This window comes from Pseudorca crassidens, chromosome 19 (assembly GCF_039906515.1).
Source record: "Pseudorca crassidens isolate mPseCra1 chromosome 19, mPseCra1.hap1, whole genome shotgun sequence".
Classification (NCBI taxonomy): Eukaryota; Metazoa; Chordata; class Mammalia; order Artiodactyla; family Delphinidae; genus Pseudorca; species Pseudorca crassidens.
This window is the reverse complement of record NC_090314.1, coordinates 47,586,822-47,602,887: the sequence shown is the minus strand read 5'-3', so window position 1 is coordinate 47,602,887 and position 16,066 is coordinate 47,586,822. Positions and strand designations below refer to the sequence as shown.

General features: G+C 39.6%; 1 protein-coding gene and 1 long non-coding RNA gene across 8 annotated transcripts in view; one reads left to right on the top strand and one right to left on the bottom strand.

The window, feature by feature from the left end:
- The window catches only part of LOC137211954 (leucine-rich repeat-containing protein 37A3-like), a 113,934-nt gene that overhangs the window by 5,527 nt on the left and 92,341 nt on the right, over positions 1 to 16,066 (top strand). For 4 of the 7 annotated variants that reach the window (XM_067714747.1, XM_067714750.1, XM_067714749.1 and 1 more), the window contains exons 1-3: positions 3,520 to 4,895; positions 7,507 to 7,578; positions 14,182 to 14,253. In XM_067714747.1, the coding sequence (XP_067570848.1) occupies positions 3,520 to 4,895; positions 7,507 to 7,578; positions 14,182 to 14,253 (1,520 nt within the window). Of the gene's footprint in view, positions 1 to 3,519; positions 4,896 to 7,506; positions 7,579 to 14,181; positions 14,254 to 16,066 lie in introns of those variants that run through there. The other 3 variants (XR_010937289.1, XM_067714754.1, XM_067714753.1) reach the window with 1 other exon arrangement.
- LOC137211959 (uncharacterized) lies at positions 2,691 to 3,608 on the bottom strand. Its single transcript, XR_010937291.1, has 2 exons — positions 3,472 to 3,608; positions 2,691 to 3,073 (listed from the first exon to the last, which is right to left on the bottom strand). It is a non-coding gene; the product is annotated as an uncharacterized lncRNA (long non-coding RNA).

Below are 16,066 nucleotides of genomic sequence, written 5' to 3'. Positions count from 1 at the left end.
TAAGCTGCAATTTCTTTATCTGCAAATAGGGTTAGTAATTCAGCTTACCACCTAATGGGGGATATTGTAAGAGTAAATGAGATGATGAATGTAAAAAGCTTAGAACTATGCCTGAAACATAGTAAGCAGACAAAATATATGGACTATTATCATTGTTGTTTTCTTGTTGAAGAGTTTATTAGATTATGTTTTTGGAATCAGTTTAATTTCAGTTTTCATTTCTGATATATTGGGTGAATATGATTCTTATATAATTATCGGATACGTTTGTGTGAGCCTTAAAAGTGGTCATGCTACTAAATACCGTTGATTGTGTTCCCTATCGAGTTATACAGCGGTGAGAATGTCACAGGCTGTGCCCAAAGGAAACTTTATGATTAGTAGATTCCCGGAACAGAATTGCTCCCCTGCTTCACAGCGCTGCAGGCTTAGAGACTGAGAAATCCTAGCTAAGTTTCAGAGACCTTATTTGCTTGTAAGAGTTGACCCTGCATTGGTCTTGGCCTTCCAGCCTGGGCAGTCCTTCCAGTGAAGTTTGACTTCCCTGGTCATCAGGCTGAATCTCCACCAGCTGTCAACTCTGGGTAACAACCTTTAAGAACCAAACTAAATGTCTGGGTTGTTTGTCCCTAATTTGCCAAGGTATTCCTTATATGTACTCAAAACTCCTTAGACCAAAAAGCCTGGTGGCTCTAGCTTGCCTTGAGGAAAGCGGTGTTGTCCAAAGGGTACATGGGCCAGTTTCTGCCAGTAGAGTGTTCAAATGCTCTCTGTCTCTGTCTCCAAAGCTTTGTTCATTGTATCTGGTAGAATTTTGGTCCCAAGGAGTAGGCACTTGCCTTGCTTCTAACATGAAGTATCTATTATAGTCCAGTGGTATCTATCCCAGGTTTGAACTCACTTTGACCCCCACCTAATGCCTTCCTATTTCGTTGTATTGTGATTGAACATTTTTGTTTCCACAGCTTTTAATTCCTATGTCATTATTCCTTAGTTCTTATTTCTAAGATCATAAAGGTTTTTGAACCAAAGTTGATACTTGTTATATACTTTTTCACAAGTAATTATGATAAAAACGGAAGTGTCAGATGAGGGAACTTCTAGGAAAAAGCTCTTATTTTCTGCTTTTGGAAATCAAAAGAATGTCTAATTATTGGGTGCTACCATTGTATACAGGAAGTTTTAGAACAAGAAACCTTGTGAATTGATCCTTGTTAGCTTTATTTCAGAAAGTGGTAAAGTAGCTGTGGCATATAGACCCTGTGAACAGGTCACAGATGCTAGAACCTAAGAGGAACTACAGGATTTCATTCAAGTATGTGGAGATAAAAACTCAAGGGGTACACAGCCAGTGTAGCCGTAATTCAAAGCACCCAGCAGGATTTGGAAGACTTTGGCATGTCTACTCAGCTCTGTCATCCTCAGGAAAAGGTGAAACTCTGAAACTGCTTTAGAGGCAGGGAATTTCTAGGACTTTTCCAAGTCCCGAGCCTTGTCTCTGGCCCCTTATTTGAAGTTTGGAGAGCAGGATTGAGGGCCATCAGTGTACGTCTACAGTTGTGGACACAGGAGAAGACACAGGCCTTTTAGAACTCCCCTCAAATAGAATTGCAAGGATATGGGAACAAAGTAACTATGGCCTTAAGTGTGATTATGCTACAGTGTTTAAAAACTATTCATGCCTTTCAAGTAAGGTATATTACCCAGATCTCAGCATCTCATTTATATCCTGTGTTAAATATTTTGCCGAAGAACCTTACTGTAAACCAATTATATGAATGCCTCAAATTAGGGATTAAGTTGTCAACGTAATTTCTAAAAGAAAACATTAATGTACTGCATATAGGATTTTTATTAAAAAGGAGCAAAAAATGTGTTTCATGTCATTGAGAGCTGAATTTGGGGCTAGATTTCTGATGATTTAACTCACCCCAATGTTGCAAAGTTTGTTCTGAAGGGAAGAAAGTAGAGAAAGAAAAGGTGGTTATGTTCTGAAAAATGTAAAAATTTTGAAAGTTTTTCCTGTACAGTATAATTATTTTAATTCGATTTAAATCAGTCAAGGAAACTTCAGACGTATCCATGTTTGGGCTTTAAGAAGTCTAGCTTCCTGTGAAATGTGAGAGGAAAGGATTCCGTATTGATACTAAAGATTTCGGAAACCTGATTATAACAACAGATCCATTCCTAAATGAGGCCAATCTTGGAATCAGTTCCATTTAGAAACCATTATGTGCTAGGCACTGGAAATAAGATGAAGCTCCTTCTCTCTTGGAGTTTAGGTGTTAAAGGTGTACCAGACAATTAAAAAGGACTAAAATTAAATAGATTATGAAAAGGACTGTGAAGAAAGTAAATAGGGTGCTAGTTACAGTAGTTCAAGAAAATTACTTAACATGCTGACTTTAACATTCTAAGTGTCTTCTCCATGTGTGCACACAGGGTAGACGTCTGAAAAGTGACACTGTAGTTTTTTCTAGATTAATGGCTCTGTTGAGACAAGGTGGGGTGTGGGAAGTTTCCCCATGCTAATGTAAAGGGCCATTCACTTGGTTTTAGACTCTCTTTCCCAGAATGAATTGCTCACCTGCCCCAAACCCCTCCTACAGAAGTTCTGGAGTCATCACTGATTCAGTGGTAACCCCTAATAACAGAGTGGTGAATGAATAATGAGACGTGAATACTGAGAGTTTGGAGGAAATGGCAAACATTTTATTTTATTGTTTTTTATTTTTTAACATCTTTATTGGAATATATTTGCTTTACAATGGTGTGTTAGTTTCTGTTTTATAACAAAGTAAATCAGTTATACATATACATATGTTCCCATATCTCTTCCCTCTTGCGTCTCCCTCCCTCGCACCCTCCCTATCCCACCCCTCTAGGTGGTCACAAACCACCGAGCTGCTGTGACAAAGTGAGAGAATGGCATGGACATATATACGCAACATTTTCGAATAATTGTAAGGTGTGTTCCCCTCCCGCCACCCAACTGGTGCTCATTTCCTGGTCAGCAACTCTTCTTGTCAGCCTTGTGGCCAAAGGGAGGAAGAATGTGTCTCAGACTTCAGCTCTGAGGAGGAAGAGTTCAGATTGCCAGAACTGGATTAGCACTTTTGAATTTCCCAGAATGCTACGTCCTGTGGTTTCCTTGGGAAGCTCTGCATCCTTCCCAACCCCTCTCCACCCCTGGGCTGCTGGAGTTTGGGGCCACTGGGGACTGCAGCCCAAATCCCGCCTCATTGTTTGGGGCCAGGGAGGGCAGGGAGGGGTTGGGAAGAGGGCCCGGCAGGAGGTAAGTGTCGCCTTTGCAAGGGGAAGGATGGCTTGGGCCCTGGGGACTCTGGGCAAAAGGCCCACTCTGGTGGCGCGGATTGGATCTCCGCACTAACCTAATAAAGGTGGCGTAACTAAAGATGTCATAAATAACGGGTGGAACGTTAGGCGGGGGAGGGGCGCGCGGTTGCTAACCTGAGCGCTCGCGTCGGCGCTGGCATAGCGGTTCAGCTCGGACACAGGATGTGGCTCCGGCTCCTCACTGGCCTGGGTCACTGTGCCTGCGACCCGCCGCACGTTATGTCCCGGCTACGCCTTTGGTTGCCACGGCTCTTCCTCACGTGGCTACAACTGTGGCTTCAAGTCCAGGCAGTTCAGCCTCAGGAGTGGGCTCTGGGCCCCGTCCAGGTGACCCCCAACCCCCCGCGGCTGACAGAGGCTTGGTCTTCATACGCCTCAGACCCCCCTCCCAAATTGCCCCATGCCCTCACACCCCTGGCAGAAGCCGGGGGCTTTAATTACTTGACGTCCTGGTCTCCATTCGAGATGTGGGCCCCGCCTCATCGGGAGTTGACTGAGACTGAGGCTCCATACCCGGACACGGATTCCGTGAGTGTAGTTTTCTCTCTAGAGGATCCTGTGCCAACAGTTTCTCCTCCAGGTCAGGATCAAGCTCAGCTTCTGCAGCGGCCCGATGTCACTGTTAAACCTGTGGGTCTTGCACTTATCGTAACTGCAGCGTTCACTAATGAGCTTGAAACTCCTCCACCCCAACAAGAAACCTCGGCTCAGTCTACAGTGTCCTCTGAGCAGTTGGAACCTTTGTCAGTCTGGCAGGAATTTTCAGAGCAGCATCCAGTCCCCTCTGAAAATGTTGAACTTTTTCCAGTTCACCAAGGAGCCCCAATTCAACCACCATACCCCGAGGTGACATTTCCAAATCCAGAGCAAGTTCAGGCTCACCACCCAACCTTGATTGAGGTCACGATTCAACCATTGGACCTTGGACTGACCAGAAGGCCAGAACCCACTAAGGAGGGTGAACCTTCTCCAGTCATGCAGGAGACCTTAACCCAGCCTGCAGAACCACCTCAGGAGGTTTTTGTAGCTCAGCCTCCAGTATATCACAATCCAATAGTTCCAACACCGCATCAGGATCACACTGAGCCTCCAACATCACCCAGTATCACAGTTAAACCTTTGAACCTGGAGCTGACCACAACTCCAGAACCTACTACAGAGTCTGAACATTCTACAGCCCGGCAGCAGACTACAGCTCCCCCTCCAAAACACCCTGAGGTGACACTTGAACAACCAAACCTGTCTCAAGTCACAGTTTCACCTGTGGACCTGGGAGTTAACGTATCTCAGCAACCAAGGCCATCTGAGACGATTCCTTTTCCTTCGACTCAGTATTCAGTATCCACAGGTCTTCCTGGTGTAAGATATACCCCAGAAAAGAAGCAGCCAGGGCAGAATGCCACCACAAACATCAGCATATGTGAGCTCTGTACCTGTAAAAATGAGACGCTGTCGTGTGTTGGTCTCAGCCCAAAGCAGAAGCTCCACAGAGTGCCTGAGCCAGAGCCTGACGCCTACAACGGCACCTTCACCATCCTGTAAGAATCGCCTCTCCTCATTTGTTCTCTGCATCCTGCCTGACATGGCAGCCTTTCTTCAGGTCTTCCTGGGCCCTCCTTATCTCCCCAATCCACATTGACTGACTTTCTGTTTCCACCTTTTGTTTGTCAATGATTCCTTATCTTCATTCTCCTTAACTATTTTTCCCTCTTCTCCAGTCTTTTACTTTTAATTGCCCTTATTTTTTCCGTCTCCATTTTTTACCCCATTATTTAATTCCTTAACATCTACTCTTCTCCCATCTTTACTCCATCCTCTTTACAGCAACATGTCCCTCTCCCCATCTCATTGGTGGTAATACGACAATGTGGTTAAGAGTAGAGATTCCGGGGCTTCCCTGGTGGCGCAGGGGTTGGGAGTCCGCCTGCCGATGCAGGGGACGCGGGTTTGTGCCCCGATCCGGGAGGATCCCACATGCCGCGGAGCGGCTGGGCCCGTGAGCCATGGCCGCTGAGCCTGCGCGTCCGGAGCCTGTGCTCCGCAACGGGAGAGGCCACAGCAGTGAGAGGCCCGCGTACCACAAAAAAAAAAAAAAAAAAGAGTAGAGATTCCGGAGCCAGACTACCTGGGTTTGAACCCAGGTCTGTCATTTATTAGCTTTATGACTCAACTTCCTCATCTGTAAAATGGGGATTATGGTAGTCATCGTCTCACAGGATGACTCCTATGGCTGCTAAATCTCCCAATGACTCCAATCTCATTGGGAGATTTAGATGAGTTAATATTGGTAAAGCTCTTCTATCAGTGCCTAGCATATATTTTAGTGTTAGCTATTATTATTATTCAGTCCCTCAGTTATATCTAGAACTCATCTTTGTCCCCTGGCTTTCTATATGTAGCACCCATTTTGTGCCCAACCCAGGGCTAAGTACTGTGGGAGCCACAGAAGTACATGTCATTGTCTCCAGAACATGACAATGACAAGTGGGAAGAAAGGGGACATGCCTTAAAAGGGAGGTAATATATAATTAAGTATTAAGAGAAATACAGATACGTGCTGTAATTCACCAGAACCTGTAATCACAGGGGTGTGGAGGTGACAGAAGGCTGCATGGATACGCTAAATCTTTAGCTGCGACTTCAAGATTGGCTGTGATTTGTCAGAAAAATAACAGGCAGTACAGTCTAGGCAAAGGTGTGACTGCAGGGATGATCAGAATGTATTAGATTAGTCTGGCTGTGAAGAATTGGGTTAGGCAACAATGAAAGATAAGATTATAAAATATCTTGACTATCGGCAACGGGGGTTTGAAAGTTATGCTGTGAGATATGGGGAGCCGCTGCAAGTATTCAAGCAAGAGAGACAAATGATTAAAGCAAGAGGCTGATTTTAGATTTCATATGTAGAGCGACCTAGAGAGGAAAGCTTGGTTCAGGGAGACCAAATAGAATGCTTTAGCAAAATCTAGGAGTAAAGTGAGAAGGGGCCGAATTAGAGTGGTTGTGATGGAAGTAGAAAGAAAATCCTGAGAGTACTACAGAGGAAAACCTGACAAGACGTAGTAATTGACTAGAGTTGGGGGATTGTAGTACAGGAAAGAGAAAAATCACATGTGTTGAGGGGCAGAATGATGGTGGTATAATAGGTGGAAATACAGCAGTTGGGAAGCAGAGTCAGTTTGAGGGAGATGAGTTCAGTCTTAGGCATCTTTTATTGGTGAGCATAAAGCAACCAGAAGGCTCTGTTTGAGTGGAAATGTCCCTCAGGCAGATGGGCAGGCAGGTATCCGTTTTGACTTATTTCTGACTCCCGTGAAAAATGTGCATATAAACTGAATAGTTCCATTGTTGCTGAGGGAAGAGGGCAAAGCTAAAGCTAAAGATTCAGTCACCCACTGAGTTAGTGGTGCAAACCGAACCTCAGGCATTTAACAGCTTCTTTTAAACACGTCTAATTCATGGATACATTCTCACTGTTTAAAAAAAGAAATGCCACAGAAGTATATAGGGTAAAATGTGAAAATTCCACCCCACCTTCCCTACCACCAATAAGGTAACTCCTGTTACTGTTTTGATGTGTGTCCTTCCTTCCGATCTCTTTCCTTTGCATTTTGTTCCCCTAATGAGGTAATAACTTTACTCCTTGTTCAGTGACTTGTGCTTTTCCCTAGGCAATATGTTTAAGAGATATTTTCGTATTAGTCCCTCTAATTTCTAATTGCCTTGCCCGTATCCTTCTAACACCTGGAGAGATTCTGAGGGCACTGAGCCAAAGCTTTGTTGCCTGCCATAGGATTTCTTAATATTTATTTGCTGATATTGATAAATGTTTGCCATTTTTCTCATTGATTTGTAGGAGTCATTTTAGACACATAAATGATTTTGGAAAAAAAGTAACTGGCATTATGTATCCAAGAATTTGGACAGATAGGAAGTTCAGGTTCTGAGGAGATGCCTCATTGTTTGTGCCAGTGGCCTCACAGTATGCTTTTATTAATTGTGCACACTGGGAAGCTGGGAAGCTGTGGGAATTAAAAAGCTGGTCTTTTCTGCATTTGAATATTCCCTACATGGTGGCCATGATTCTTTTCCTTATTCTCTACATTCTTTTTCTACCTATTCAAGCATATGAACTGTGTTTCTTCACAGAAATTTCCAAGGAAACTCTATTTCTTACCTTGATGAAAGTATATGGAAGGCATACCGCTGGGCTGAGAAGCTGTGAGTATACTCTCCCCAAATATGAATACAAAAAGCTAACTGCATTGTAAGATCCTTCTTGGTCCAGAATTTGAGGTCAATACCTGTGAGCAAAGGTACTTCCCCTTCCATAGCCCAAAGCAACCTAATGATTGAAATTCTATGTTTATTTAAATTAAATTTGGCAGGACCTCTTGAAAACCAGTAAGAGACAATTTAAACTTATTTTCCATTATACAAGTAATACATGATTGTATTCTCAATATATAACAGTGAAATAAGAGGTATAGTGAAAACCCTCCTTTTGCCCTAATCCCACACCCACTACTTTGAGTTTAGTATTAATCCTTCCAGACTCTTTTCCATACGTTTGAGTACATACATATTTACAGATAGCAAAAGAGGTTTGTGTGTTTTTCTTATCATTTTTTACATAATTAACATCCTGAAACTTGATTCCTTCATTTCCTGATATGTCTTAGATTTCTTTCCTTCCCAGTTCATAGAGGGTTACCCCATTCCTTTAAACTCCTGCATAATATTCCATAGTATGAATGTGTTACAGTTTAATAATGCCCCTATTGAAGGATGTTTAGATTATGACCAGTTTTCTTGTTACTTGCATTGCTGCAATGAATATCCTTGTACGTGCATTTTTGTGAGCCTGGTCATTTATTTCTATAGAATATTTATCTAGAAATGGGATTGTTGGGGTGAAGACTATTTATATATAAAATTTTATTTGCCCTCAAAAAGTTATGCCAGAAAAAAAAAAAAATTGTGCCAGCTTACCCTCCAGTCACCATGCTGTGATGACATTCATTTCCCCACACCCTCCACCACTGGAGATTCTCACTTTTTTTTTTTTTTTTGCTAATCTGACAGATGAATAAAAGGGGTCCCGTCTGAATTTGAATTTTCTTATTATTTGTGAAATTAAATATCTTTATATGTTTACTGAACATTTGTATTTTATCCCTGAATTGTCTGTCCTTTCCCCATTTTTCTGTTACTATTTTTTTATTGATTTGTAGTAAAAGTCAGTTTAGATACATAAGTTATTTTGGAAAAAAAACATTCCAAGTAATTTTCATGACAGTCTGTGGTCATATCCTTAGTTCAACTTGAATAGACGTCATAAATGACTTCTGAATTAATAATAAAAGACATAACAGTCAATCTAAAAACTGGTATTATGACCACCCTTAAAGATATGCCCCCTTAGTCTGATATCTTATTGGAAATGAAAAAAATGCTAGAACCAAGCACTTTTTTTAATTTACAGATTTCCTAAATACTATATGTAGTTTATATTTCCCGTGATAGTACCTAACTTGGAGATTTTATGTCCCAATCTTGTAAGAAAAATGAAAGTCATTTGGCACAAGAAACAGATAATTTCCTCTGGGAGTGGAGGGGGGTGGTAGACTGAGGGACAGAGGTAAGAGAAAAAGTTTGAATTGTGTGCTACATATTTTTGGAATTTTGAGATGTGAATATATATTACATATTTTTTAAAAATAAATTGAAATTAAAAATTAATTTTTGAAAAGCATGTGTTTGGGAGGCGGTACACTATAACATGAGTCTGGTAAGGTTTGAAGATTTCTAAGTCAGCTTGAGGTTTATACCTTATAAGCAGAGGTTCCTGACTTGAGGTCAGTGGTTCCCCAAAGCAGAATTTCTTAACCTCCCTCCTGCTTCCCCGTGTATAACTCTTTGGCAAGCTGCAGAAGCTTATGTTCTGGGGATAATGTTTTAAAATGTATAGTAAGTCAAAATATACAGAAAAACAAAGGAAACCAACTATATTGAAATAGTTTTCAGAATATTTTTAAAATTAGTGAAATAGTAATAAATATGCTTCTCTTAACGCTTTAAATAAGAAGATATAGTGGTAGGTCTAATAAATGTTATAACTCCAGGGTAGTGATGAGAATAAATGATATTTCGAGGTATCTGCAGCATATACGTGATATGAAATGACCTGTGATTTCTATTGGGGACCAAATTAACTATACTGCTGATCTACTGTGGTTTGTTGCCTACATTCATAATGGAAGGAAGTGCTGATTTTAGAGATTTTAGAGATTTGTGAAAACTGAGATGTAATTTTATTTCCCATCCAAGTTTGGCACTCTGGATTCAGTCCTCTCTATTCACAGACCTCTGCCCTAAAAGGATGATCCACAAGTCGAAATTGCGTGCACACTTTTGCTTGTGTTCAAGAAAGTGCAGTTTTTTAGGGAAAAGCATCATTGCTTTTATGAAATTCTCAAAGGATTCTTGTCTCAAAAGATTGAGTCACAAATGTAGGGGAGAAAAAAGACATTTCTTTTCCTGTAATTATCCTCATGAGTGACGATAAATGGATAATTTGTTTTAAATAAAAGTATCTGATAGTTGATAATTTGTCACTTTCTGAATTCATTCAATAAATATTTTTCGAGTATGTACTATATGCCACGAACTGTTTTACATGCTAGGGTTACAGGTCCAAGAATGAAACAGCCCAAGTATCCCAGTTCTTAGGGGGTTTACAAATAAATAGAAATAAGTATATAAGTGTAATAAATAGATAGGTATAATTTCAAGCATTGCTAAGTACTTTGGAGAGAAAGAAAGCAGGGGAACGAGAGTAAATCAGTTCCAGAAAGGCCTATTGTTTGCATTATATATATAGTTAAATCAATCAAACCAACCAACCCTGAGCCCTCTCAATTTCCTAGAAGTTTCAGAGGTGGAGGGAAGGGTAATTGTCAGTATTACAGAATCAAGAATGAATGTGAAGTTCAGAAGGTTGCCTTAGACCTGAACCCTGGTCTTTCTTAAATGTTACTTCATGCCTAGTTTTGATATTTCATGGTGTGAGAAAGTTTTAGATCTGGCTGTAACTCTGATTCCCCATAGTTTTAAAATTTTTTCTTCAGTCAAGATGAATATTTGAAGTTCTACAGATTAATGTATTTTATTTCAGTTATTGCTTATTTGAAGCCACTTTTGGGGTAATTTTTTGGTGACTGACTCATTCTCAGTCTAAATTTTACTTCCAGGCTGAATTTACCATTGTTATTTAAAATTTCTACTGTCCTGTCATGCAAACATCTTCACAGAAAGAAACCCAATTAATTTGAAATACATACTGTTTGGTTACCCCCTGTCCAACCATGATATTCAAACTCCAACCAGTCTGATATGGGCATCAGCCAATCACAGAAGACAGTGTCATAAAGAGTTGAGGATCGACCCCATCTCTTTGCTGTACTTACTGAATCCTTGTCAACTTTCAAAGTTATAATTAGTATATATGAGTTCCACTTTTGTGCAGCTGTTTTTCATAGACCATCATTTCCTGTGACGTTTGTATATCATTTATGGTATATACATACAGATTTGTTTTTTCCTACCTTTGATGGTATGAAAAGGGTTACCATACATGTTGTTGGACATATTGATTTGGTGTTTTTCTTTTTGAATCATTTCCATGGAAATACGAAACCACGACTTACAGGTGAGAAAACAATCTTAACACCATCTGTTGAACATTCCCCCTATCATGTATTCTGACAATCACTGCGATTCCTCCTAAAATGGTGAATTTCAAATTGAGGTCAGGGTCTTTGAATCACGCTCAGGGATCCAAGAGTTCTCTGTGGGAATTGAAGCCTTTTGTGATTTTGTTTTAGTGATCTTTTAAAAATGTGTGTGACTATATTCTCTATAATATGAACCACCTTAATAACTGAGTTGCAGAGTTTCCAGGTAGTAATATTTTAATTCACATAAGCTATGAGTAAAGAATTAATTTATGAGCTAGAATTAAGCTATGAGCTGGAATTAATATAAATATGTGACCAAGAGACACTGTGAGTGAAAAGCAGAACGTTTTAAATGCAGAATTCAGTGGAAATAGTTTCACAAGGCAACATAGCCTGTGCTCAGATCCCCAAGGCTCCTGAAGGATATACCACTGTTAATATCACCCGCAAGGAAGGGAATTCTTCCAGGCAAGAGAAACCTACCTTTGACGTCTTATAGAGTTCCTTCTATACTGGCTCTCTCCACCACTCCCTCACTCCACTCTTGGGATACAGGCTATGTGTCTTCCTGCTTATCAGATATAAGAGACTGGTGCAAAACACCACCCCCTCCTCCCCACAGCATGTTCCTAGTCTTTAGTGTGAGACCAGGGGAAGCAAAGTGCTTAACATTCCTCAGGCAGACCCAGGGGTCAGGCTTGACTGTGAATCCTTCCTGCTCCCTTCATTCTGCATTCTTGAGAAGTAATTGGCTGGATCTCTCAGTTTCCTAATTTATTCTTTAACTGTCATTTCTGCTGCTCATATACTGAGTTTTCTTTAATTATTGCTAACACTTTTCATTCGTATATTCCTGAGTTGATTAATGGATGCATTATCTGCTTACATCTGTCTGAGGGTAATAATTGTGCTGTCCTATGGTCCTCTTGTGCTTTGTTAACTCTGATTCATTGGCTATAAGCTCTTTTGTTTGTTTTTGTTTTCTGTCCTTAATGGAGTTGGCTTTGTCACATTGTTTGGTCATTCCTGAGTGTAATTCATCTTTGTAGTTGAGATTCTACTGCGTTTGTTTCCCAGCTTTAGGGGAGAAGTGAAATGAGCTGTTGGGGCTTATTACTCCCAATGGGTTCCCCTGAGAATAAGGCAGAGGTGGAAGGTGCCTTCTAGTGGCTAGTCAGGGAGTGCATACCTTTCTTCCAGGGTTCTGGGACCTTGCCCCCTTGCTAACACCAATTGCTCCTGCCTAGAGGAAGACATTTTTGCTTCCTGGATCAAGGAGGGAAGATGTGGGGTTGATGTGTGCTGTAGGCTGCTCCTACCACACTATTCCAACTGATCACCCTGTAGGTAGCTCCGGGCCGTTTCTGGTAGGGGGGCATTTGTGCAGCTGCTCCCACACATTGAGCTAAGGTTGTGAATTTTATGTTATATCTTTTGTATCATTCTTAGCGATTTTGGTGGAAGTTGAAGGGGTGGAGACCTGACATGTTTCAACCTGCCAGCTTGAAATAGCACAACTTCTTAGGAAACAATTTTGTATTCCTATTACATCCTAGACAAACTCAGGCAAATATGTATCAGGATACAAATAAAAAGAATGTTCAAAGCAGTATTCTTTTTAATAAATAAAAACTAGAAAAATCTCAGTATACACCGACAGTTGAATGAATAAAGTGTGGTATGATCATACTTAGAAGTCATACACTTCATCAGAAACATAACGCAAGCCACATAAGTAATCTTAAATTTTCTGGTAGCCACTTAAAAATAAAAGTAAAATGAAACAGATGAAGTAAATGTGAATATCTTTTACTTAACCCTTATATCCAAAATATTATCATTTTAACATGTAATCATCATATACATTATTAATAAGATATTTACATTGTTTTCATACTAAGTACTTAAAAATATCCTAAGTAATATTGTATCTACATGTCTCGATATAAAAATTAATGAAAGAGTTTACATTTCTTTCCCATACTAACTCCTTGAAATCACAATTTGGTTGCTAAATTTTATTACAAATACTTGATCGGCATTTAGATTTTATAAAATTTACAGTCGAAAAAGTATTATCACATATGCAAATTGTTGCTAACATAAACATTTTCCAATAATTACACTGTCAGTTTTTTACATTTTAATTTTAGAATAATTAAAGTTAATTAAATTAAAAATTCAACTCCTTAGTCACATTAGCCACTTTCAAATACTCAGAAGCCTCAGGTGGTTGGACATGCAACACCACATAGTACAGGCAAAAATGAAATAATTTTACAAAATAATGTTGAATGAAAGAAGCAATGTGGCAAATAATACATATAATATGATTCCACTTATATAAAGTTCAAGAACAAGCAAGACGAAACTGTGTTGCTTATGGCTGATAGAGAAAAGGCAAAACTACATTTAAAAAGCAAGGAAATTATTCTTAAAGTCAGGATAGTGGTTCCCTCTAGGAAGTCAGAGAGAGGGTTGTGATTGGAAAAGGGCACACGGGGGGCTTCTGGGATGCTGTCAGGATTCTTTCTTGACATGAATGGTGTTACGTGGGGTTCTGTTTTGTAATTCTTAAACAGTTGAACAGTTGTTCAATTGAATTATTGAACAGTTATGTATATTTTATGCACATTTTAGTTTTCAAAACAATTTTAATGGGGGAAAAACTCAGATGGCTTCATTTGCCCTGATACAGTTCTGCGTGGGGCTTCCCAATAAGGTTTGGGGAAAGAGAGGAGGGAAGGGCAGCTCTGCAACGTTGGTGCCACCCAGAGCTGGGTTCTAACAGAGACTTCGTGATCTAGAGAGTAGACATTAACTATATGATTCGGTGGGAAGAGTGGGTGGTGTGTGTGTGTGTGTGTGTGCGTGCGCGCGTGCACACATGCGTGATGGAGAGAGATGGACACAAAGGAGGACGTGAAAACAGAGCAGAAATCACCATCCCTAAATTAAATAAGAATTCGGTTGTTTAGGAGGCACCATTACCCAGCTTTCCTGCACATATAGGACTTAGTCCTATGTAGTATATAGTTGTAGTTATTTTGCATTTTGATCCAGAAATAACCTTTTCATTTTTCAGAAATCTCAGTGAAAATGATTTGACTGAATTACATAAGGACTCATTTGAAGGCTTGCTATCCCTCCGATATTTGTAAGTTAATCATATTTATTTATGAGTTCTTATCTATAAAGTAGATTATCTATAAAGTAATTAAGGGGTTCAAGTTAGGTAATCTCTTCAATTTCTTCTAGCAATAAACTTCTACAGCTCTGTAAGTCTGTGTAGGGCCCCAGCCCATCACTAGCCCTAAATATCTCCTATTCATTTTTAATTTTTAAATATATAGACAAGGTATAGATAGAAAAATACCCTTTAGTTGTAGAGGAAAAGTGGTAATGAGGTCTGAGCAATTATAGACTCCCATATGAACATTGTTATATAAGTGTTCATATACTTTCCATCTGTATTTATATCTTGTTTATGACCTATGGATCAAATCTGGCCCACAGTCCGTTTTTATACAGCCCATAAGTTAAAAGTGATTTTGAAAGGGCTGTAAATGAGAAAAAAAAGAAACGAAGAAAAATAAGTGACACACACTGTATGTGGCCTGCAAAGCCTAAAATATTGACTTATCTGGCCTTTACAGCAAAGATTTGAAAAAATTGGTTTAGTGAAATGAGAGAAATTAAAGTTAACCTCAAATTGTCACCTACAGTACAAGAAAATACAGACCCCTCACATTAATATGAATGCCATTAACTCATAACTCTGATAATTTAATCTAAATTGAATTAACATTTAAATGTTAAATATTTATGCAGATGAATTATGTAAACAGTATTGTCAAGGGACTTCCCTGGTGGTCCAGTGGTTAAGACTTTGCCTTCCAATGCAGGGGCTGCGGGTTCGATCCCTGATCAGGGAGCTAAGATCCCACATGCCTCATGGCCACAAAACCAAAACATAAAAAAAAAGAAGCAATAGTGTAACAAATTCAATAAAGACTTTAAAAATGGTCCACATCAAAAAAAAAAAAAAATCAGTATTGTTAAGAACACATTAAGTTACCAAAAGAACAAGCTGTTGTTGAGGATTTCAAGGCAGGAATTGTGATACCAATATTAAGAATGTTTAAGATGATGGTTAAGTGGTATATTTAGAAATGTTTACACTAAATAATCATATCAATAATGCCCCTAACAAAAATCTCTCCAGGCTTTTGTTTTCTTGTTTTTTGTTTGTTTGTTTTGGGGCCACACCACAGGACTTGTGGGATCTTAGTTCCCTGACCAGGGATTGAACCCAGGTCCCCAGCAGTGGAAGCGCGTCCTAACCCCTGGACAGCCAGGGAATTCCCTCTCCAGCTTCTTTATCAAAGAGGAAATGCTTGCCTAGTATTTCTTTTTATTTAGGGCTAAGGAGATAACAGTGTTTTTTGCTATAAAAGCTCAGTTTTTGTCCTTTGTCCATGGCATCCAAAGCTGTGTATGTCATTAATCCTTATTAAGCCAATTAATGATCCTCTTTAGCAAATAGGTTCTTCTTGCAAACATAAAAGGCTTAAGGGAAGTGGGTATAAAGAGACTCACATGACCCTAAAAATAGTTCTTTTTATTATCAAACCTTCCAAGCCTTAAGGGGCCAACACCTTTATATTAATCTCTTCTCTGCCTTCTGGGCTCAAAACCTTACCAACACAGTTTGGAGAAAAACAAATAAGATAAATGCTCAGTGGACTAGGCCCTTCATTATTTCTACTATGAAATACTTTATAATCTGATTATTTCATGTTCGCGTAAGTATTCTCATTCTTAAAAAAAAAATGCCAATCAATAAAAAAGCGAAAAAAGAATATGCTAACAAGCACTATGCCTAGTGTTGTAAACACGCCGACGGGTAAGACAGGTTTCCTTTTAGCAACTCATGATCTCACAGGGAAAATAAACATATAACTCAAACC